General features: G+C 43.2%; 1 protein-coding gene across 3 annotated transcripts in view; it reads right to left on the reverse strand.

Moving 5' to 3' along the window:
- KIF26B (kinesin family member 26B) overlaps window positions 1-22,938 on the reverse strand; it is a 496,534-nt gene that overhangs the window by 77,048 nt on the left and 396,548 nt on the right. For all 3 annotated transcript variants that reach the window (XM_082339855.1, XM_082339856.1, XM_082339857.1), the window contains 4 exons: window positions 21,956-22,162; window positions 16,790-16,883; window positions 15,334-15,596; window positions 12,285-12,468 (listed from right to left, as the gene is read on the reverse strand). In XM_082339855.1, the coding sequence (XP_082195981.1) occupies window positions 12,285-12,468; window positions 15,334-15,596; window positions 16,790-16,883; window positions 21,956-22,162 (748 nt within the window). The remainder of the gene's footprint in view (window positions 1-12,284; window positions 12,469-15,333; window positions 15,597-16,789; window positions 16,884-21,955; window positions 22,163-22,938) is intronic.

Here is a 22,938-nt window from a genome sequence, read left to right on the forward strand (position 1 = left end):
CCACTGGGGGCAGACACCAAAAACAATGGGAACAACAAACTTGCAGCCTGCGAAAAGGAGACCCCAAACACAGTAAGTTAAGCAAAATGAGAAGACAGAGAAATACACAGCAGACAAAGGAGCAAGGTAAAAACCCACCAGACCAAACAAATGAAAAGGAAATAGGCAGCCTACCTGAAAAAGAATTCAGAGTAATGATAGTAAAGATGATCCAAAATCTTGGAAATAGAATGGAGAAAATACAAGAAACGTTTAACAAGGACCTAGAAGAACTAAAGAGCAAACAAACAATGATGAACAACACAACAAATGAAATGAAAAATTCTCTAGAAGGAATCAATATCAGAATAACTGAGGCAGAAGAATGGATAAGTGACTTGGAAGATAAAATAGTGGAAATAACTACTGCAGAGCAGAATAAAGAAAAAAGAATGAAAATAATTGAGGACAGTCTCAGAGACCTCTGGGACAACATTAAATGGACAAACATTCTAATTAGAGGGATCCCAGAAGAAGAAGAGAAAGAGAAAGGGACTGAGAAAACATTTGAAGATACTATGGTTGAAAACTTCCCTAATATGGGAAAGGAAATAGTTAATCAAGTCCAGAAAGTGCAGAGAGTCCCATACAGGATAAATCCAAGGAGAAACATGCCAAGACACATATTAATCAAACTATCAAAAATTAAATACAAAGAAAAAATTTTAAAAGCAGCAAGAGGAAAACAACACATAACATACAAGAGAATCCCCGTAAGGTTAACAGCTGATCTTTCAGCAGAAACTCTGTAAGCCAGAAGGGAGTGGCAGGACATATTTAAAGTGATGAAAGGGAAAAACCTACAACCAAGATTACTCTACCCAGCAAGGATCTCATTCAGATTCGATGGAGAAATTAAAACCTTTACAGACAAGCAAAAGCTAAGAGAATTCAGCACCACCAAATCAGCTTTACAACAAGTGTTAAAGGAACTTCTCTAGGCAGAAAACACAAGAGAAGAAAAAGACCTACAATAACAAACCCAAAACAATTAAGAAAATGGTAATAGGAACATACATATCGATAACTACCTTAGATGTAAATGGATTAAATGCTCCCACCAAAAGACATACTGGCTGAATGGATACAAAAACAAGACCCATATATATGCTGTCTACAAGAGACCCACTTCAGACTTAGGGACACATACAGACTGAAAGGGAGGGGATGGAAAAAGATATTCCATGCAAATGGAAATCAAAAGAAAGCTGGAGTAGCAGTTCTCATATCAGACAAAATAGACTTTAAAATAAAGAATATTACAAGAGACAAAAAGGACACTACATAATGATCAAGGGATCAATCCAAGAAGAAGATATAACAATTGTAAATATTTATGCACCCAACATAGGAGCACCTCAATACATAAGGCAAATGCTAACAGCCGTAAAAGGGGAAATTGACAGTAACACAATAATAGTAAGGGACTTTAACACCCTAGTTTCACCAATGGACAGATCATCCAACATGAAAATAAATAAGGAAGCGCAAGCTTTAAATGATAAATTAAACAAGATGGACTTAATTGATATTTATAGGACATTCCATCCAAAAGCAACAGAATACACTTTCTTCTCAAGTGCTCATGGAACATTCTCCAGGACAGATCATATCTTGGGTCACAAATCAAGCCTTGGTAAATTTAAGAAAATTGAAATCGTATCAAGTATTTTTTCCGATGACAGTGCTATGAGACTAGATATCAATTACAGGAAAAAAATCTGTAAAAATACAAACACATGGAGGCTAAACAATACACTACTAAATAACCAAAAGATCACTGAAGAAATCAAAGAAGATATCAAAAAATACTTAGAAACAAATGACAATGAAAACACAACAACTCAAAAGCTACGGGATGCAGCAAAAGCAGTTCTAAGAGGGAATTTTATAGCAATATAATCCTACCTCAAGAAACAAGAAGCATCTCAAATAAACAACCTAACCTTACACCTAAAGCAATCAGAGAAAGAAGAACAAAGAAACCCCAAAGTTAGCAGAAGGAAAAAAATCATAAAGATCAGATCAGAAATAAATGAAAAAGAAATGAAGGAAACAATAGCAAAGATCAATAAAACTAAAAGCTGGTTCTTTGAGAAGATAAACAAAATTGATAAACCATTAGCCAGACTCATCAAGAAAAAAAGGGAGAAGACTCAAATCAATAGAATTAGAAATGAAAAAGGAGGAGTAACAACTGACACTGCAGAAATAGAAAGGATCACAAGAGATTACTACAAGCAACAATATGCAAATTCTTAGAAAAGCACAACCTTCCGAGACTGAGCCAAGAAGAAAGAGAAAATATAAACAGAACAATCACAAGCACTGAAATTGAGAGTGTGATTAAAAATCTTCCAACAAACAAAAGACCAGGACCAGATGGCTTCACAGGCGAGTTCTATCAAACATTTAGAGAACAGCTAAAAACTATCCCTCTCAAACTCTTCCGAAATATAGCAGAGGGAGGAACATTCCCAAACTCATTCTACGAGGCCACCATCACCCTGATACCAAAAACAGACAAAGATGTCACAAAGAAAGAAAACTACAGGTCAATATCACTGATGAACAAAGATGCAAAAATCCTCAACAAAATACTAGGAAACAGAATCCAACAGCACGTTAAAAGGATCATACACCATGATCAAGTGGGGTTTATCCCAGGAATGCAAGGATTCTTCAATATACGCAAATCAATCAATGTGATACACCATATTAACAAACTGAAGGAGAAAAACCATATGATCATCTCAATAGATGCAGAGAAAGCTTTCAACAAAGTTCAACACCCATTTATGATAAAAACCTTCCAGAAAGTAGGCATGGAGGGAACTTCCCTCAACATAATAAAGGCCATATATGACAAACCCTCAGCCAACATCATTCTCAATGGTGAAAAACTGAAACCATTTCCTCTAAGATCAGGAAGAAGACAAGGTTGTACATTCTCACCACTATTATTCAACATAGCTTTGGAAGATTTAGCCACAGCAGAGAAGAAAAAGAAATAAAAGGAATCCAAATTGGAAAAGAAGTAAAGCTGTCACTGTTTGCAGATGACATGATACTATACATAGAGAATCCTAAAGATGCTACCAGAAAACTACTAGAGGTAATCAATGAATGTGGTAAAGTAGAAGGATACAAAATTAATGCATAGAAATCTCTTGCATTCCTATACACTAATGATGACACAACTGAAAGAGAAATTGAGGAAACACTCCCATTTACCACTGCAACAGAAAGAATAAAATCCCTAGGAATAAACCTACCTAAGGAGACAAAAGACCTGTATGCAGAAAACTATAAGACACTGATGAAAGAAATTAAAGATGATACAAACAGATGGAGAGATATACCATGTTCTTGGCTTGGAGGAGTCAACATTGTGAGAATGACTATACTACCCAAAGCAATCTACAGATTCAATGCAATCCCTATCAAACTACCAATGGCATTTTTCATAGACCTAGAACAAAAAATGTCAAAATTTGTATAGAAACACAAAAGACCCCAAATAGCCAAAGCAATCTTGAGAAAGAAAAACGGAGCTGGAGGAATCAGGCTCCTGGACTTCAGACTATTCTACAAAGCTACAGTCATCAAGACAGTATGGTACTGGCACAAAAACAGAAATATAGATCAATGGAACAGGATAGAAAGCCCAGAGATAAACCCATGCACATATGGTCACCTTATTTTTGATAAAGGAGGCAAGAAAATACAATGGAGAAAAGATAGCCTCTTCAATAAGTGGTGCTGGGAAAACTGGACAGCTACATGTAAAAGAATGAAATTAGAACGCTCCCTAACACCATACACAAAAATAAACTCAAAATGGATTAAAGACCTAATTGTAAGGTCAGACACTATAAAACTGTTAGAGGAAAATAATAGAACACTCTATGACAGCAAGATCCTTTTGACCCACCTCCTAGAGAAATGGAAATAAAAACAAATAAACAAAGAGCAGAAAGAGAAAAACAAATATCGTATATTAATGCATATATGTGGAATCTAGAAAAATGGTACAGGTGAACCGGTTTGAAAGGCAGAAATAGAGACACAGATGTAGAGAACACATGTATGGACACCAAGGGGGGAAAGTGGGTGTGGAGGGGCGATGGTGGTGGGATGAATTGGGAGATTGGGATTGACATATATATACTAATATGTATAAAATAGATAACTAGTAAAAACCTGTTTTTAGTTTATTTTTTTATAACTAGTATAAAAAATAAATAAAATTCAAAAAAATTAAAGGAAAACATAGCAAGGAAAAGAAAACATACACAAGATGAAAAGACAACCCTCAGAATGGGAGAAAATATTTGCAAATGAAGCAACTGAGAAAGGATTAATCTCCAAAATTTACAAGCAGCTCATGCAGCTCAATATCAAAAAAACAAACAACCCAATCCAAAAATGGGCAGAAGACCTAAATAGACATTTCTCCAAAGAAGACATACAGATTGCCAGCAAACACATGAAAGGATCCTCAACATCACTAATAATTAGAGAAATGCAGATCAAAACTACAATGAGGTATCACCTCACACCAGTCAGAATGGCCATCATCAAAAAATCTAGAAACAATAAATGCTGGAGAGGGTGTGGAGAAAAGGGAACACTCTTGCACTGTTGGTGGGAATGTAAATTGATACAGCCACTATGGAGAACAGTATGGAGGTTCCCTAAGAAACTAAAAATAGAACTACCATATTATCCAGCAATCCCACTACTGGGCATATACCCTGAGAAAGCCATAATCCAAAAAGAGTCATGTACCACAATGTTCATTGCAGCTCTATATACAATAGCCAGGACATGGAAGCAACCTAAGTGCCCATTGACAGATGAACGGATAAAGAAGATGTGGCCCATATATACAATGGAATATTACTCAGCCATAAAAGAAACGAAATTGAGTTATTTGTAGTGAGGTGGATGGACCTAGAGTCTGTCATACAGAGCGAAGTAAGTCAGAAAGAGAAAAAGAAATACCATATGCTAACACATGTATATGGGGTCTTAAAAAAAAATGGTTATGAAGAACCAAGGGGCAGGACAGAAATAAAGACGCAGATCTACATCTGAATCCTCAAGAATGGACTTGAGGACATGAGGAAGGGGAAGGGTAAGCTGGGATGAAGTGAGAGAGTGGCATGGACATATATACACTACCAAATGTAAAATAGACAGCTAGTGGAAAGCAGCCACATAGCACAGGGAGATCAGCTCGGTGGTTTGTGACCACCTAGAGGGGTGGGATAGGGAGGATGAGAGGGAGATGCAAGAGGGAGGAGATATGGGGATATATGTATACGTACAGCTGATTCACTTTGTTATAAAGCAGAAACTAACACACCATTGTAAAGCAATTATACTCCAATGAAGATGTTAAAAAAATAAATAAATAAAATTAATTTTAAAAAGTCCTTAAAAGGAAAGACATAATATGTTACTTCTCTTTTATCCCATTTTGTATCATGCAAGATCAGTTCACGGCAGTGTGCAAGGGAAATAGTTACTTTTAAAGCAAAATATCATCTGTTTTGAAACCTAATTATACAGACAGAAGAAGCTCAGATATTTCATTCGCTCCGCAGATTAAAGGGCAAAGACAGGGACCAATTTGGACCTTCAGACTCTAATAGTCCGTTTGATGTAATGGAATAAAATGCATAATGTGCATGTAGTAAAATAGAACACAGAGAACAAAAGGCACAGTTTAGACTGTGCTGAAGAATAATATTTTAAAATACCTATAATTATACTTGCATGACTCAAAATGAGAGTCACATTTTAAACAATGGAAAATCAACTTTGCTCTATATCCACTGGAGTTTCAGTAGTCCCAGAATTCTGAACTTCACACATGGCGCTGAATCTGAAATGGTACAAAGTGAGTGAGCACAGGCCACCTGCTGTGACCACGAATTTCCATTACTGCAGGTGGCTGGAGAGAAAGTAGTTCTAGAATCAATGAACAAAATAGGTGATAATTAATAGCAGGTAAGAAGCAGTTTCCTCACGGACTTTTCAGATTTCTGAGGTCACAGCTGCAAGGTTTAGAACATAACCCAGTCTGCCTTGAGACTATTTATATTTGAATATGTATATTTCAAGTCTAGACTTTGACCAAATGAAATTACCCACATGCCTTACTCTCCCACAGGAAACAATATACTAATTCACTCCTGAGTGACTCTCCCAGCTCATGTTCATGGTGCCAGGAAATGCTAAATTCTCCTAAAATCACTTGATTCCTACAACGATCCTGTAGTGCAAGAATTGGCACTATTTTATACAGATGAGGAAACTGAGGTTCACAGATGCTAAAAAAATCACTTAAGATCTCACAGAAAACAGAAGCTGAATCTAAGACAAAAATCCAGAGCTAACTATAAAGCATGTAGAAACTCTTTTAACTCACTTTGCTATAACTTAGTGGTTCCCAAACTTTGCTGCATATCAGAATCACCTTGGAATCTTTAGAAAATATGGATGCCTGGCTCCCACTCCCAGGCTTTCTAATGCAATTGGTTTGGAGTACGACACAGGCACTGGGATTAGCTGAAAATCTCCCCAGGTGATTCTCTTGTGCAGCAAAGTTTGGGAACCATGGTCCTGCCACTTGGCCAGGTTAACCAAGGTCCTCCATCAGCTGTGTCAGGCACGCTGCCTGATGCCCACAGCACGTTGTATGCTTGTGAGGTGTGCTGGCTGTTCCCAGTTCGTCTATGCACTTTTGCTCCAAAAACATGAGCTGTACACTTATCGACAGGTCAGCTGGGTTTCCTCCTAAACCAAATTATGCCACTTGTACTTGATATTATAAATAAAAATATAATCAAATATTATGTAAACCAATAAAATATGATTATCTAAAGAGAGCTAATATTTCTAAAAAAAAAACTGAAATCAACGCTTTGGAAAGATGTGATTAAAATGAGTTAATTTTTGAAAAAAGATGCTGAATCAGGTGTGAATGAGAAATTACAGAGTAGAAAAAGTTTTAAGAATCTAGGGAACGTCTATACCCAGTTAGCTGCACAAGCGTCTCTTAAGTTGTTCAATCGCTCAGAAGAAATTGAAAGCAAAAACCAGACTATTATTAATATGAGTGTGGTTTATAAAAGTCAGAATCTAAAGTTGAAAACTCATCTCAAAGAGGAAGCCATAGCCCTGTATCAGAAGACCGATGAATAAACACACAATTGTATGTTTTAAGCTGAAAATGTTTTATGACATGAATGTATCCTTTTATATGATTTCCCTTTTTAACTTAACTTTCTCGTTAACTGATCAACTCCTTCTGACCGTGCTGTATAACAGGGCTTCTCTGAACTCACACCACCTGCTTACCCAAAAAGTAATTGAATGGTCTCTCTCTTTCTGAAACAGCTGCAACTATGTAATCGAGAAATTCACTCACTGTTTAACATACAGCACACATTTCATGTGGTGTGACATGTAAGGTCTGATGTGCAGGCACACCTCTAGGCTGTGGAGGACAGGGGGCCAGATGACAGGGGACTCTGTCCTCAGGGAGCCTGTAGTCTGATGGGGCTTAGAAAGCCGAGAATGACTGAGATATAGGGTGAGTAAGGCAGTGGCTTAACATCCCCCAAACTGCTATGGGACTTAAAGGAGAAAGATATTCCACAGAGGGGAGAATCTGAAAGACTTATGGGGAGGCAGCTCAAGGGGGAAGTGGGGTACAGACAAGGTTTTTTATTGTTGACATTATTGTTCCTTCCTTCCAAGATGAGACAGCCCTGACTTCAGTGGTAGGAGAGACTGAAAATAAAAGCACAAAAAGACAATTGATGGGGTCCCATTTGGTGGGGTCCCAGAAAAGGCAGAAGGCGACAGGATAAAGAAGGCAAGGAGATGGGAGGAAGCAGACCTATGGGAAAGGAGTGAGGGAAAGAGAGGTACAGGTACAAGGAGGTTTGGATGCTAAGAGGACAGAAGCTGAGGTCATAGCCGGACTGACTTTCTTCTCCTTAAACAGGAAGCTGGTTATCTGCTGAAAGAGGTAGAGCAGGGGCTTCAGGCTTCCAGAAGAGGTTGGGAACTGCTGCTCCGATGCAGGTGGTGGGAAGGCCATGAGAGACCACTGTGGGAGTTCCACACTGCACGGTTTGGAAAATCGTCTCCTGGCCAAATATTTTAAAAACTGTATTACAGAAATCTAAAACCATCAAACTGTCATTTCACTGTTGACCAAGGGGAACATGAGAGCCCTAAAGTAGCCCCACCATGTGTGGCCATCCTCGCTGCACAGGGCTTTGCAATGAGGCACAGCGGAGGCCCAGTTCTGCATCGTTTAGAAGCAGTGCTCCTTCCTAGGTCCCTTTTCCTACATCTACCACCCAAATAATGGATCTCTAGGGTCCTATGGACAGCACAGCCCTGGATAGGGCATCAGCTGATTCAAGCCATTCCAAGATATAGGAAAGAGGGGTTGGTGGTCAAAAGAAAACCAAGATTAAGACTTGTAAATGGATGAGTGCAGGCAGAGATTACTGTCCACATCCTCATACGGTGGTTCGTGTGCACACACACAGATGGAAGCCCGGGTGCTGGTACACAGGGGCACACACAGCCAGCCCAGTCCCCATTTGGCCTCTACACTTCCCCTGGAGGCAGTAAAGTGAATGAACAAATCAGAGACCTAGTGTCATTCTTAACCCTGGGCAATAGTTGCTTGCAAGCTTAGATTACTCACCAAAGTGAGGCTTTTAAAAACCATCTTAATCAATAGGACTTGGAAAATTCTGTTTTGTGAACTTCTGTATTGTGTATTCCACTGAAGTATCACTCGTAGCATCTGGCTTTGGACTCCTAATTCACTCATCTTTATGAGGAGCAACTCCTGATTGTCATGGTTTTAGGGTCCCCTTCCCCATTGCTGCAATTCCCAAGGGGAATCTCAAGCCTTTCCAGATATAGCTTAGCAAAGCAGAGGAACGCTCCATGACAGGTGAAGAACCAGCCCCACGAATGCTCCAAAAATGTTTAAAGCAGGAAATATTTTAAGCTTAACCTAGTGCAATCTGCAAAGCAGTGATACATCCACACAGAATTTTCTTTTCTACCTTGCCTGGACATGTTGTAAACATTTTTGTCTGTCCACTTATATGTGCATATGTGTATGTACGTGTGTGTTTATAAAATGCATATATGTGTATAAGCTCCAGGTGCCCATATACACATGGTGTTTAGTTCTTGCAGCAGAGACCTCTTTGAATCCAGCATCTTCACTGGCCTCTAATGGCCAGTTACCAGCAGCTCGCTCTGCTCTGTTTCCCTGCAGGGTGACTAATTAATAAACTTTTCCTTAATTGAGTTCTGGCTGCCAGGTCCACAGGGATTATTGCTTATATATAAGTAAACAAAATTTCCGCTTTAAACAACACTCCAAATCTCCTCATTATATTTTAAACAGATATAAATGGACTGAAGTCAAGCAAGCCGTGGGCTAGGAGGCTGTGTGCATTCTGGCCTGGATTCCCTTCCTCACCGGAAGCCAGGTACTGTAGCAGGCAGGTGATGCCCCCAGGTCCTTCGGGGCTAACACCCACCTCAGCCTGGATGCCTGCCTTTTCTTTGTTCTCATCTACAGATACGTTAGAAAGTACCTCACTAGGTTTTGGAAGTCATTAATAGTATCTGTCTTGTCTTTTAATCTGAATTTATTATTTAAAAGCAATTCACTTTCACAATTTATAAATAGGAATAAAATGAATTTGATGTTAAATATTTAATAAGTGCCCAGGATTTGTTAGGTGAGAACTTGGGTGGATTGTTGGGTTTAGGGAATGTCCTAGCCTACACTTTTGTGGAAGCTATACGTTAAGTTCTTATAGTTGAAATAATTCAATTGTTTCTTTGTTTTCAAGATTCCTCCCTACTTTCAGATTCCAAATTGAGAGCAGAACCATGAAAGAAAGTGAAAAACTGAAAGCAAGTTGTTTTAACTTGGCTAGAAACCTAGAAGGAGGGATTATCCTTCCCTCCTGAGCTTCTCTGCTCAGAGCCATTTGGAAGCCATTTGGCTCCAGAGTCAGATCTTTTAAAAGCCACCCTTTGCTGCGAGTACAAGAATCCACTGCAGGCTTTGATTATGATTATTATTGGTAGCTTAAAAGAATAAAATAAACATTTTTCAGATTCCCACATTCATGCTGCTAAGACATAACTCAGAAAAATCAGTGAGGGCAGGATTTAAAGCCAGCTCCCAGATTGTTAGGAGAACTGTGGATCAAATTCTGTTACAGATTTTAAAGCTCTGGATCATTTCATCCCTATCCTAATCCCTTGCTTCCTTCTATAAGCAAGTTATTCTAAACAGGAGTGCTGTACATGACGCGAGCCCTTCATTGAGAATCAATCTCCCCTGAAAGACTCGCATTCAAAATATTTTGCTCATTCCCAGTCAGACCTTTATCACCATCACTGGTTGTCAAGAGCGATCTGATCTGCGGATGGTACGTCTCCCTGGGTGCAAGTGAGGGCCAGTACCTCTTGATTCCTGGGCAGCAGTCAGTGCAGGTAGCCAAGGCGGTGGGTCTGAGACTGCATTAGTGGAACTCTGGCCCGAGCGAGGATATCTGGTGAGATTTTAGGCCTGGGGGTGGGGGTAGGGGTGCATCTCTGGGCCCAGTCAAAACTAAAGGAGCAGGCGGCAAGCAATGTAAGTGAATGACTGATCCACGCAGCAATTTGGATGCATCTCAAATGCGTTATATTCAATGAAAGAAGCCAGACACTAAAGGGCCACATATAGACCACATGATTCCATTTACATGTTGTTCTGGACGAAGGCAAGGCTATATAAGGACAAAAATCTGATCAGTGGTTGCCAGGGGCTGGGGAGGGGACTGAATAGTAGGGCAAGAGGGACTATTCTGTAGCCATGACTTTGTTCTATATCTTGATAGTGGTGGTGGGTACACGACTGAATAGATTTGCCAAAATTCATTTAACAACACATAAAAAGGGTAAGTTTTACGGAATTTAAATTATACCTCATAAACCTGAACTAAATAACAACGATTAAGGAGTAGGAACAATAACGGAAGACTGAGTCAACAAAGGCATTGAGATGGGGGGAGGAGGGAGCTTCCACTTCCCCCATGTGGAAAGGGGGAACAGAAGCCCCCAAGAGCTATCTCCAGGAAAACCGGTTTCCAAGTCTTTGGGCAACAAGGAGCCCAAATTGGGGAGCCCATCCACAGGTCCTGGTCGCATGTCTGGAATTAGGTTAGTTGATTGCCTCCCATTAGTCAATTAGCTGCACAACTTCTAGGCACCAGGCTTAGTCTCCTAACTCAGGGTTTTTGTTTGTTTTACTGGCATCCAGTGTCCTTGAGGCAATCATTTGGAGAGCACTGGGGGTCAGTTGCCTACGTTTTGAAAGCCCTGTAGAAGTGGACAGAGAGAGACTCTGGAAGCTGCTGTCCAGCCAGCCCAGCCTTGTGGCCCACACTTGCCTTAGAAAAGCCCAGTGAGGTCCACCGACTACTTTGCCCACTGCCCAGGATCCCACCTGAGACACTCAGCTGAGTGCTGGTACTCAGCTCCTGAGCATAGAGTATATAGTACAGTACTTGGCAGACAAAGGATGGAGCGCTGCACCGAGGTCGGTGCCAGCTTTGAAAACAGCCAAGAGCGGACGGTATAAGCATTGATTAGGGTTCCCGGCAGTGCAGCTTGCTCACAGAGCATGCCCTGGGCATAGGTTTTTACAGAGAAATGTCATAGTTGGGCATTACTTGAGGCAGGGAGGCAGCCAGAATCTGGTTTGTTATTCAGAAGTCTGATTTATAGACTATTTAAAAGACATGGTTTTGTTTCTTTCCGGTCCATATAGTGGCTTCAAGCTACTGATTAGTAACATTGCCAGGGTGCTTTGGTAGATACATGTTGGTCTTTCGTGATAAGGTCTTTGAACAAAAAGATACTATGAAGCAGCTGTTTTTCTTTTTAAAATTTGTTCTCTCACGTTCCCATGGCAATTACATCTGTAAATCATCTTTACCGAGTGAGCCCTTTCCCCTGGGTTGTTCGAAAGCAAACATCAGCCCAGACTACACAACGGTCTTGAATGACACATCAGTACACTCCACACTGGTCAGATCGTACTACATTTTAAAAGGTCACAGCTGCCCTCGAGGAGAGGCTTCTCTCCAGGGAGGGCCGAGGAGGCTCTAGGGCAGAGGCAGACTTACTTCCCCCCTTGCCGCTCTTCTCCATGCGGTACTGGTAGATGTGCAGCGTGAAGAGCATGTGGGAGTTGCGGAGGTCGTCCTCATTGCAGTCCTGCTGGCTGCCCCGCCGGGAGGTTATGGCAGCATCCAGGAAGAAGGCGGCCTTCTCCGCAGTGGGCGCCCGCAGCTCACTCTGGTTCTGCAGCTGGAAGACACAAGGGAAGGACTGATGCTGCAGGCGGGCGGTGTGCCTGCCACTCGGGCCTGGCTGTCCGTTCCGCATTCTTGAAGGCTGGACGTCCTTCTGGAACCAGGGCCTCTACCCACGTGCAATTCTCAGCTTAATTTATTCATATCTGAAATTAACACTGAGCACGCTTATTGGATGAAACATATTTTCACCCATTTTACAACTGAAGTAGAATCTGTAAGTATCAGGTGTGAAAAGCAAATGGTTGTATCTGGGTGATCCATGGGGGCAGGTGTCCCACCCTGACCTCCGCAGAGGCCAGCAAACCAACATCCTGGGCAATCCAGGTACCTAAGAAAACATGAGGGATGTGACCGCATCTTGATTTCAAAGATTAGAGTGTTTAGAAGCAGGTGGGTTGCAAAGTGTGATTTTAGTCCAGATAGTACTGGTATCACAAAGAAGTGAAAAAACTTAGTTAGCTTTAACTCAATTCTCAATTTTCCCAGCTATCTAATTAGAGCCAATTTTAGGCCACATTTACTAGCATAGTTATAAATAAGGAGTAAGTGTAAAAGACATATGAAAACACCCAAGATACTTGAATGTCTCATCTATATCATTTAAGGGCTATCTATTTTATCTTTAGTTGCTAAATTCATGTTCATGGCATACTCATTAACTGATTAAAGAAGGACTGTGGGCCACGTGTCTAAATCCTATGAGATGCCTTGGCAATTATAGTAAACCTTACTCAGAGCAATATTATCAGCATTTGACCAGCACTCCTTTATTGGGGGTGGGAGGGAAGAAAAGTAAACTAATATTTCTGATTTATTCAAAGAAATGATTTGGAGTATGTGCCTTAGGGTCAAATTTTGACAGTCCTCTATTCTGACTCTAACTGCACCTGCAATTCTGAACCATGAGAGTAGATATTTGGAACCTGAGACCATCGAAATCCTCAAACTTCAAAGAGAGGTTCTGTGGTGCTCGTTGTTTTATACATACTATCGCAGAAAAGATAACCCAAAGAATGTTTAAGATTCTTCAACAAGAAGGTAAAGAGGATGTTGGTCTCTTCCTCTTTTTCTTAGTCTTCAGTTAACCAGAGCTTTCACCTCTGTGGAACTTCATTAAAGGAGTTATAAAAGTGAATGGAGGTTATAGCATATTTGAATGTCTAAGTAATGCTTGGAGTGGGAGCAGTGGGTAGGGTGACACTGATTCCATCACAGGTGCTGTGTAGATATGGTCTGAGCATATCTTATGCTTCCAAACTGGTGGTTCTCAAAGTGTGGTCCCTGGGCCAGCAGCGTCAGCGTAACATAGGAACTTGTTAGAAATGCGCATTTGAGGGCTCTATCCCAGGCCTACTGAATCAGAAATTCTAGAGGTGGAGCCCAGCAGTCTGTGTTTTAACAGGTCTTCCAGGTGACTCTGATGAAGACTGAAGTTTGAGAGCCCCTGGATTAATGTTTGTATGACCACTTAGTTTGCATTCTAATTAGGTTTCATAGCCAAATGGTACCTGATGCATCTGTTAAAACTATGAAGAGCCAATTTTAGTCAGACATGGTATGGACCTTTGGGAGTTGCTGATAACTAACCAGGCAATCACAATCGACAGTCAGGAGAAACATCTAAGAGGGCTTCCTGGAAGAAGTGCCAACTAGCTGATACCCAACAAATAAGGAGTTAGCCAGATGAAGAGCCAGAGGAGAGGAGTCAGCAGCGTTTTGTGCACAGGGAACAGGATGTTCAAAGGCCCAGAGTAAAAAGAGGGAGGATGGTTGGTACCTTAGAGCCTTGCTACTGAAAGTGTGGTCCGCCATTGGGAAGCTCGTTAGAAATGCGTCATCAGAGGCCCAATCCCAGACCTACGGGACCAGAACCTGCATTTTAACAAGATCTCCAGTGCTTCTTATGCACATTGAAGTTTGAGGGGCACTGCTTTCTTAGGGGACCTAAATGTAATTTAAGAGGAGTGGCAGGAGGGGAGTGGTGGCAGGTGATGCTGGAAGGTTGTGTAGGGCCCCTTGCGAATCACGAGGATTCCTAATGGAAGTGGAAGGATCTGAGGTGCTCTAAGCAGGGGAAGAACATGGCCAGGTGTGAGTAGATGGGGGTAAGAGAGTGGGTATCCTCACCCGAGAAAACAGTCCCACCTGGGGTGAGGCAGGTGCTTACCAAAATGAACACCTACCTAAAAAGGAGGCATCTGATAAAACTAGAAAATAGAGCCTATAGCTAAAGACTGGGAAAAACTGATTATTCTGGATATGAACCAGGGTCCTCCCAGGTCATTCCCACCTCTGCTGTCAAACAGCGAGGGAGAAACACTCACAACAGGCATGACATCCTGAAAAGGCGAACTGGAGCTTCTCTTGGCTTCCATGGTTCCAGCAATTATATCATGGTTCCAATTAGAAAGTGGTTATTACTTTTTCCTACAGCATTACTAGTCCGGCTGTAAACCAGTGCCAGAAACACAGTTTATAGAGCCATAAACAACCCCAGTAATGGCTGGAGCTATTTGTGCAAAGCAGTAAACATTTCCGCTTGTTGCTAAACAAAAGAAAGATTGTATTTTCTTTTTTTTTTTTTTGAAAGGGGCGTAAAGAAAGTGAATTCAATTTCCCCCGAATGCTACAACAATTGTGGTTCCTGCTCATTGTCAATTAGATTCAAGGTACAAATATTTAGGTTGGGCGAGCAGCTGGCCCTGCAGCTGCAGGCCGTAAAGTTTCAGTTCACTTTAAAGTAAACACTTGCAAGCCTCCCCCGTTTACATGTTGAGTGAGTCACGAGGTGAACTACCCCAGCCGCCGAGGTAGGGATGAGCCACCTCGGAGCCGGCCAAGCCCCAGAAGCAATCACCTGCGTGCCACAGATGGGGTCCTCGCACAGGTACACGCCCGGAGACTGGCCGTCCTGCAGGCTGCCCGTGGCCACCTCCGACAGCAGGTCCCGAAGGTTCTCTTCTTTGCCCCACACCTCCACGGCTGAGATCCGCACCGAGAAACGGGCTCCAGTCTTTTCTTTCCGTTCATTTATCAGCTTGAAGAGCCAAGAGATGGCACAGGGGATGATGCCAAGGTTCTGCATGGAATCGTCTTTTCCGATCATGGTGTAGGATTTTCCTGGGAGAGCGCGGAAAGAAGCAAAAGCAGCTTGAGTGTCCAGGCCTCATTCTATAGTCTCAAGAATAGATGCCAAGGATGCAGAAGAAAGGCATGGGGAGTGGGGAATGGGAAGAAAGGAAATGAAAAGGTGAGAGAAATATTAAACATTTGACATTTCCAAGTACTACTGATGGAATAGCTATAATAAAGAATGTGAGAGCCCCGACTAATGACAAGATTAAATCACAATTGACCTTGAGGAGGATCCCAAATATTACAAGCTATCCAGTTTCCGTACTGTTTTCCTCATGGTGGGAAGGCAGAAGTCTTCCATCACTAATATGGTTCTTTTTATCATCACCCCACAGATTCACTCCACATACTTACACTTTATATCCTTCTTCAAGTTAAATGCTGTGTATATTTTGCATGGGCAAATTCCATTAAAATCTGGATCACTGCTTTGATCAGAGATCAAGAAGACCGAAGTGGCAGTGAGATGAAATGGGCTTTCCGATCTGGCCTAGAACTGGCTCCATCATTGCAAAGCTGCTGTTGGAAGCTCTGCCCAGGGACACTTTTTGGAACTCGCCAAATTACTAACTTATCAAGCATGTAAAGTAAGACCTGGTGAGCAGATGGCCACAGGTCAGGATTAAGAAGGCACTTCAAGGGGATTCAGTCATCCAACCCTCACAGAGGTGTGTGGTGGCCGCCTTTCCCAGGTGCTTCAGCACAGGTGGATTCCCGACAGCTGGGTGGTGGGAGGCAAGGATGCTGGCAGACTGACCTCCCCAGACAGGTGCTAATGCGGGGTGGCCTTTGCTTGGTGGCTTCTCCTCTGGCATTATGTTGAACCCAAGTCCTCTGGGGAAGGGGGGTCCTCTCTGCTCCCCAGCAACCCCTGCTCAGGTAATGTAATTGTCCTGCTGTCTTTCTGGGCGTGACCCTGACCTGGACCGAGTGGGAACAACCCCACTACTCCTTTTGTGCATCTCTTGGACTCTAAGGCTTTCCTACGTGACTGGGAATCCACTTAGGATGAGCATCTATATTTCAGAAGCAGAAATGGTTATTCATGATTATTCAATTCAGCACCTGCGGGAAACCACCTTTCCCTTCATCCGAGGACTCTGGGTACAATACAGAAGAATGGATAAAGTGATTGGGAAATCCAGCAAGCAGCATGAAAAAGTAAAGCTCTCACTGACCCAGCTTGGCATGGCCGAAACAGAACACACAGCCATCTGCCCCGTTGACCACAGACTGGATCACCTCTGCCACGGTTCCAGCACACACTTCAGCCTGGCAGACACAAGAGGAGACACAAAGTGTGAGTCGACCATTAATAATGGAAACTTGCACCTGCTTTCCTGGGACTCAGGGTCCCAGAACCATGGCATTTCCAGATGGGTTGGCTCTAACGCAGTTCTGGAGGTGCACAGAACCCTTCGTACCTCCCACCCCCTCGCTAAGCCTGAGTATTACACACATTAAATGCAAGCCGCCCTTCTGCTAATTTGTGGTACATTTCAGCTGCTGTCTCTGCAGGCCAGGCACGAACAGGCTGGAACGGGAACGCAGAGTGCTTTCATGGACCTCACGCCATTCTGGCCTCCTCCCCGGGCAAGTATTTAAATATTCCATTCACCCTCTGCTAACTAGATCCTCCCTTTACACACACACTCAGAGCTTATGAAATGGCTAGGCTTGTTAGAGGGTAAAGGGTGATGTGCCATTTCAGGAAAGTGACCTTGGGATACATTATAGTTCTAATCTAAGCAGGAGGTTTGTGATGCATGTCTGCTTTGTCTTCCTAACTCTCTCCTCTTTCTCCATCCACATCCTTCTCTTTTCAAAACCAGCCTTTTCTTTCTTTCTCTCTAGATACATTCAATGTATATACTATTAATCACCATTGGTCAGTATGTTACAGTGGGTGGTCTTCAGCCTGTTATGTGTCTCATCTCCAATGTGATTATTACATCCTTAGACAGAGGCCAGTCTCTTGGTAACATTTTGTGTATTTCCCCATTAACACCCAATACAGCGTTCTGCAAATGATAAGAAAATAAATTTTGTGAACCAACTTGGGGCTCTGGGAAATCTCTCTGGTTAGCATCCGAGGCTTTCACAGCAGCAGGAGGACAGAATCACTCACCGTGTGCTGCACCTTCCTTTCTCCCTCAGCACCAGAGTCAGATCTGGAAGCATGCAGAGGATGTGCAAACCCGGGGCTCAGCGGGCATCGGAGCAACGTGCCTCCCAGTGGGCATCTGAGAACTGCAGCCTCGGCACTGAATCTAGTTATTCAGCTCCAGGTTGCAACAGCACAATGAACCTAAGTGTTTGAAAATCAATTTTCTCTCCCGAACCGAAATTGAAAAACCACAGTCCTAACAACTGTCAATTGTTCTGGTGATGGCCTCAGCAGCTCTGCTGGGGGCTCCTCCTGAACGAAGAGGGTGGCAGGACGAGGCTGCGGTGGGGACCACAGGATCTGTCTCACCCCCCAGGGCCTAGGCAATGAGAGTCCGGAGCTAAAACCTGAGATTGAGGTGGAATCTTGATGGAATTTGCTAACGGTGCCTCTGCAGAGCCAGGAGAAGTTATCACCGAATGAACTCTGCCTTCCTCGGACATAAAGTGAGATGGGGGTTAGGAGGCTGAGAGCTCACCTTGAGCCATACATAAAACAAACTGTATTAGATTCAAGGTCAGCAAAGAGAAAGATGGTTGTGTGTGGACCAAATCCGCACACATTACTGAATCACACGTCCAAAGGCCTGAGGACAGAGGGAAATGGGGGCAGCCTCACAGGGCGTGGGGTGGGCAGGCCTCCCCTTGCAGAATTCTTGCCCAGAGTCCACTGAGAAGAGAACGGTCAGCAACATGTCCATCTGGTGTTTGTTAGCTGACAATGGCCCCTGGAGGCCCTTTGCTGTCTTTCCCCTTGAGCCTAGAGAAGCAGGAGCCTTCCCAAGTGGACTCCACAGGCAGGGCTGGGTGGGCAGGAAGCCTGTTACCCACCGGCAGGACTCAGTCCTCCTGCCCACCCTTCCTGGTGACGATGGAATGTTTGTGTTCCCCTTACCCCACCAAGTTCATATGTTGAAACTGAATGTCCTATGTGATGGTATTTGAAGGTGGGGCCTTTGGGAGGTGATTAATCATGAGGGTGGAGCCCTCGTGGATGGGATTAGTGCCCTTATAAAAGAGGCCCCAGAGTGCTCCCTGGACCTTCCACAATGGACGTAGTGAGAAGACATCTGTCTATGAATCAAGAAGGGGCCCTCACCAGACACTGAATCTGCCAGCTCCTTGATCTTGGACTTCCAACCTCCAGGACAGTAAGAAATAAATTTCTGTTGCTTATAAGCTACCCAGCCTGTGCTGTTTTGTTAAGGCAGTGAAAATGGACTAAGACACCTCCCCAAAGCCAGAACCAGCAGAGGTATGCCCCAGCAATGGGCAGCTGATGACTGCCAAGGCCTCTTGAGTGTACTGAGTGTCGCTTATAAGGAGGAGCAAGGACTGTTCTAATCACTGCTTAGCTTCAGGAAGCTGACGTCCTTAGAGACCGAGTAAAAGCAAAGTTCATGACCGCCTTGGGCCACGGTGGTTGCTGCTGCCTCACAGGCCAACAACAGGGGCCTGAGAGCAGAGGCGCATTCTGTACACTTTCCTGCTTTCCTGCTTCGAAGGCTCAGAGGGTGCTCCTTCACGGGGGCTGAGGCTGGCCACGCCGGCAGCATGATATTACTATTAACAGTGACAACAGAATAGTAAAAACAGTAGCATTTGTTGAGCACTCACTGTGTTCTGCTTCTGCTCTAAGCACCTCACGTGTATCCACACAGTGAATCAGCAGCCCAATGAGGCACATTTTGATCTTGTCTTCATTTTATGGATGAGGACACTGAGGCCCAGAGAGGTGGAGTGACTTGCCCAAGGACACACTGCTAGGAAATAGTGGATAAAATGGCGAGAGGGCAAAGATACAACACCATCCTGAGCAGGACGCGGATTGGTTAATAGTAAGACTCCAGGACAGATGTCCACTCAGGAAAGAGTCTGTGAATGAGAGACTGAATTTCTGAGTCTCAGTTTCCTTGTCTGTAATGTGAAAACAGCACTACCTCCCTTTTCAATACCACAGAATTCCAGGAAGAGTCGAATGGGTTAAAGTATATGGAACTTCTTGAAAACTACAAATTCATATAGAAATGTAATTTATTATATTGGAAACGTAACAAAAGCAAGCATTCTGAAGCGAGAGCAACTGTAAGAATGAGCATATGAGCTCTGGAACCAAGTGTGAAATGTAAGCAAAGACTAGCAATAAAAATGGCTCCCTTTTCCGGAATAAATCTAAAACTCATTAATAGTCCACACTTAATTTAGGGTTTGCTTTGGAATTCTTACAACTTAGGGAGATTCGCTTTTGAAAAGTTTTAACTGTGTTAATTAAATTACTTGTAGGCCATTTATTAGACCCAATGTCAGGTTTAGATTAGTGAGCCCACTGGGTGGTACAACACACAAAAAATGTAATGAGGAGAAAAACTACAGAACTTATTCATAAAGTACTTTGTCTTCTCATGGTAAAACTCTTTGGGGAAACCACATGCTTAGCTTGCTAATGAATGGAGCCTATAATATGTGCTAAGTGCCTATGGTGTCTGTGTGAACATTGCTACTTCCTGTACTCAGATACCGCATGGAGGAAATTAGCAAGAGCTGCAAATGGTAGCCATCACCACCCTGTCTTCAGGTTCTGCTCTAGGTTATTAGTTACCCGAGTGCACACTGTTTTGTTTAAATCTTGGGAAGTGCTGGAAATTTATCAGGAAGGTGCAGGTGTCTGATGCCAAAATGCAGGCAAAGTAGCCCACTGTACACCTATTACCTGGGTTATAGATATCTACTAGAAGATCCAGTTGCACCAATTCATTGTGGATGAATTGCACCAGATGGTATAAGTCAATCTTCTAGTAGACATCTGTTCTTACTGGGATTGGTTCCAGGAGCCTTGGTTAAGGAATCTTGGCACCCTGGGCCCCCAAGAAGCCTCCAAATTATACTCGTAACAGACTAACAAAAATGGCCACAATTCTCCACCCCTCCCTGTGTGCTTGCCCCTTGCAATGTGACTTTGCAGCTCCTCCAATCAAGAGACAGAGCCCCTTCCCCACTCCTCGAATTTGCACCAGTCGCATTCAGCAGAAGTGATGATGTGTCAATTCCGAGCCTAGACCTCAAGAGGCCTGCAAGCTTGGATCCTCTCATTGCCATGAGAGCAAGCCCAAGACAGCCTGCTGGTTGATAAGAGACAACATGGAAGACAGACCAGGTGACCTGGCCAAGGCCATTCTGGACCAGCCTAAAACTGGCCAACCCTCAAACATGTGATAGCATCCAGCCAAGATCAGTAGAGCTGCCGACCCAACCCAGAGCTGATCACTGACACACAGGTGAGCTGAGCTTGGAGCAGAGGAATGCTCAGCTGACCTACAGACTCATGAGCAATAATAAATACTTACTGTTTTAATCCACTAGGCTTAGGGTGGTTTACAATGCAGCAATAGCTAACTAACACACCAGCTATCCCTAGCCTCTCTTCTTCCTCTCCGCTCCCCTGACCCAGGCCACAGGACTGCATGTCAGCCTCAGTTTCCCCACCTAGCACTCCAGGTCCTCAGTAGGACTTGCCCTCTATGGAGCCCTAGAACCCTGCCTAATTCTTTTTTTTTTTTTTTTTAATTTTTTTTTGATGTGGACCATTTTAAAAGTCTTTATTAAATTTGTTACAATATTGCTTCTGTTTTATGTTTTGGTTTTTTGGCCAAGAGGTATGTGGGATCTTAGCTCCCTGACCAGGGATCGAATTGGAAGGCGAAGTCTTAACCACTGGATCGCCAGGGAAGTCCCAAACCCTGCCTAATTCTAACCCAGCTCCGTGAAACATCTTTTCCCCTCTTACATGCTCACACCCAGAAGCCCAGGCAGGGGTGGGGTCTTAATGGACCAGTTGCCAGCGCCTCGATGCAGCTGTACCTGAAACTTCCAATTCTGCCTGCTCTCTTCCTGCTTCTGTTTGCCATTCACTGATTGGCTCGCTCTTCCTTCTCTCCAAGCGTATGTTTTGTTGAAATCCTGGCACAACAATCCTGCCCAAGGTGTGACACCAGCGATTCAAAAGGACTGAACTATTCAATGGAACTCAAATTGGCTTCCAAAAGTTGTTGTGTAGACAGTGGAAGTGACCCATCAGAGTGCTCTGGAAGATACCCTCCCAGCTCATGGGTCCTAGTGAATAGTTAAAGCTTCTTGAAACTGATCAATATTGCCTGAGCCTGAGAAGGGGTTGTACCCACCTGAGAAGCATCTTGTGGAAAAACCGCATCAAAGGCAAACATCTTAGGAGGAACTTGGTTCCCTCTCTTTTGGAAGGCATTTAGACCTCCACATGTCAGGGGGTCATACAAGGTGATCTGCTTCTTTCGTGGGTCCACCTTTAAGAAAGAGCTGGATTCCGAGGTATCGCGAGCCAACGTGGAACAAATGCGAAGCATGACTTTCACCTGTTAAGAAACAAAAGCAGGAAATGACAGGGATTAAGATAGTTGGATACTTCATGATGGAGCACCTTTATGTACTCTGGAGACACAAGTATACATGGCAGCGTGGAATCTTCTCGCGACGAATTATGATAAAATGCACAATGAATTAGCAGCATAACCCTCAGCGGGTCATGGGAAAACTCAATTTATTTATAATTACCAGGTAGAATATTTTGATAAGTCTGTTACTTTATTACAGAACTGGCACATCATGTTCTTTGTCTTCCTGTTAATATAAATAGAAAATTAACTGTACCCAGGTGGCCCAATTACTTAGATGAAAAGGTAATCTGGACTGCCAAGTTTGGGGGCTGGCGTAGTTCCCTTGAAGCTCACAGATCAATAAACCCTGGACATAAAAGTTAGCTCCGTAATTTACTCCTTGAGTCTTGCCCATCAGGACTCTTAGAGACAAAAACCCACAGTTATTAGTGTCATCATTAGAAGCCTGTGAAACGGCCTGTTTTTAATGGCCAGCATTTGAAATGTGTTCCAAGGGGCAACAGTGATAAAAGACTTGTTTGAAACATGTTTTTTGGGATCCCATTAAGTGAGTGCAGAGAAATGATCATTTCAAGGGATGAAAGTGTGTCTCTGTGGGAAACAGGCGGCAGTGCCCCTTTAACCCACCTCCTAAGTCATTGAACATGGACATTTCTAGTGGTCAGCCCAGCTCAGCCCCACCCCAGGGCTGAGCGGGGTACCTGTGGGAATGGACTGCTTGCCCTAGAGTTCTG

The sequence above is a fragment of the Balaenoptera borealis genome (assembly GCF_965194805.1).
Source record: "Balaenoptera borealis genome assembly, chromosome: 1".
NCBI classification, from domain to species: Eukaryota; Metazoa; Chordata; class Mammalia; order Artiodactyla; family Balaenopteridae; genus Balaenoptera; species Balaenoptera borealis.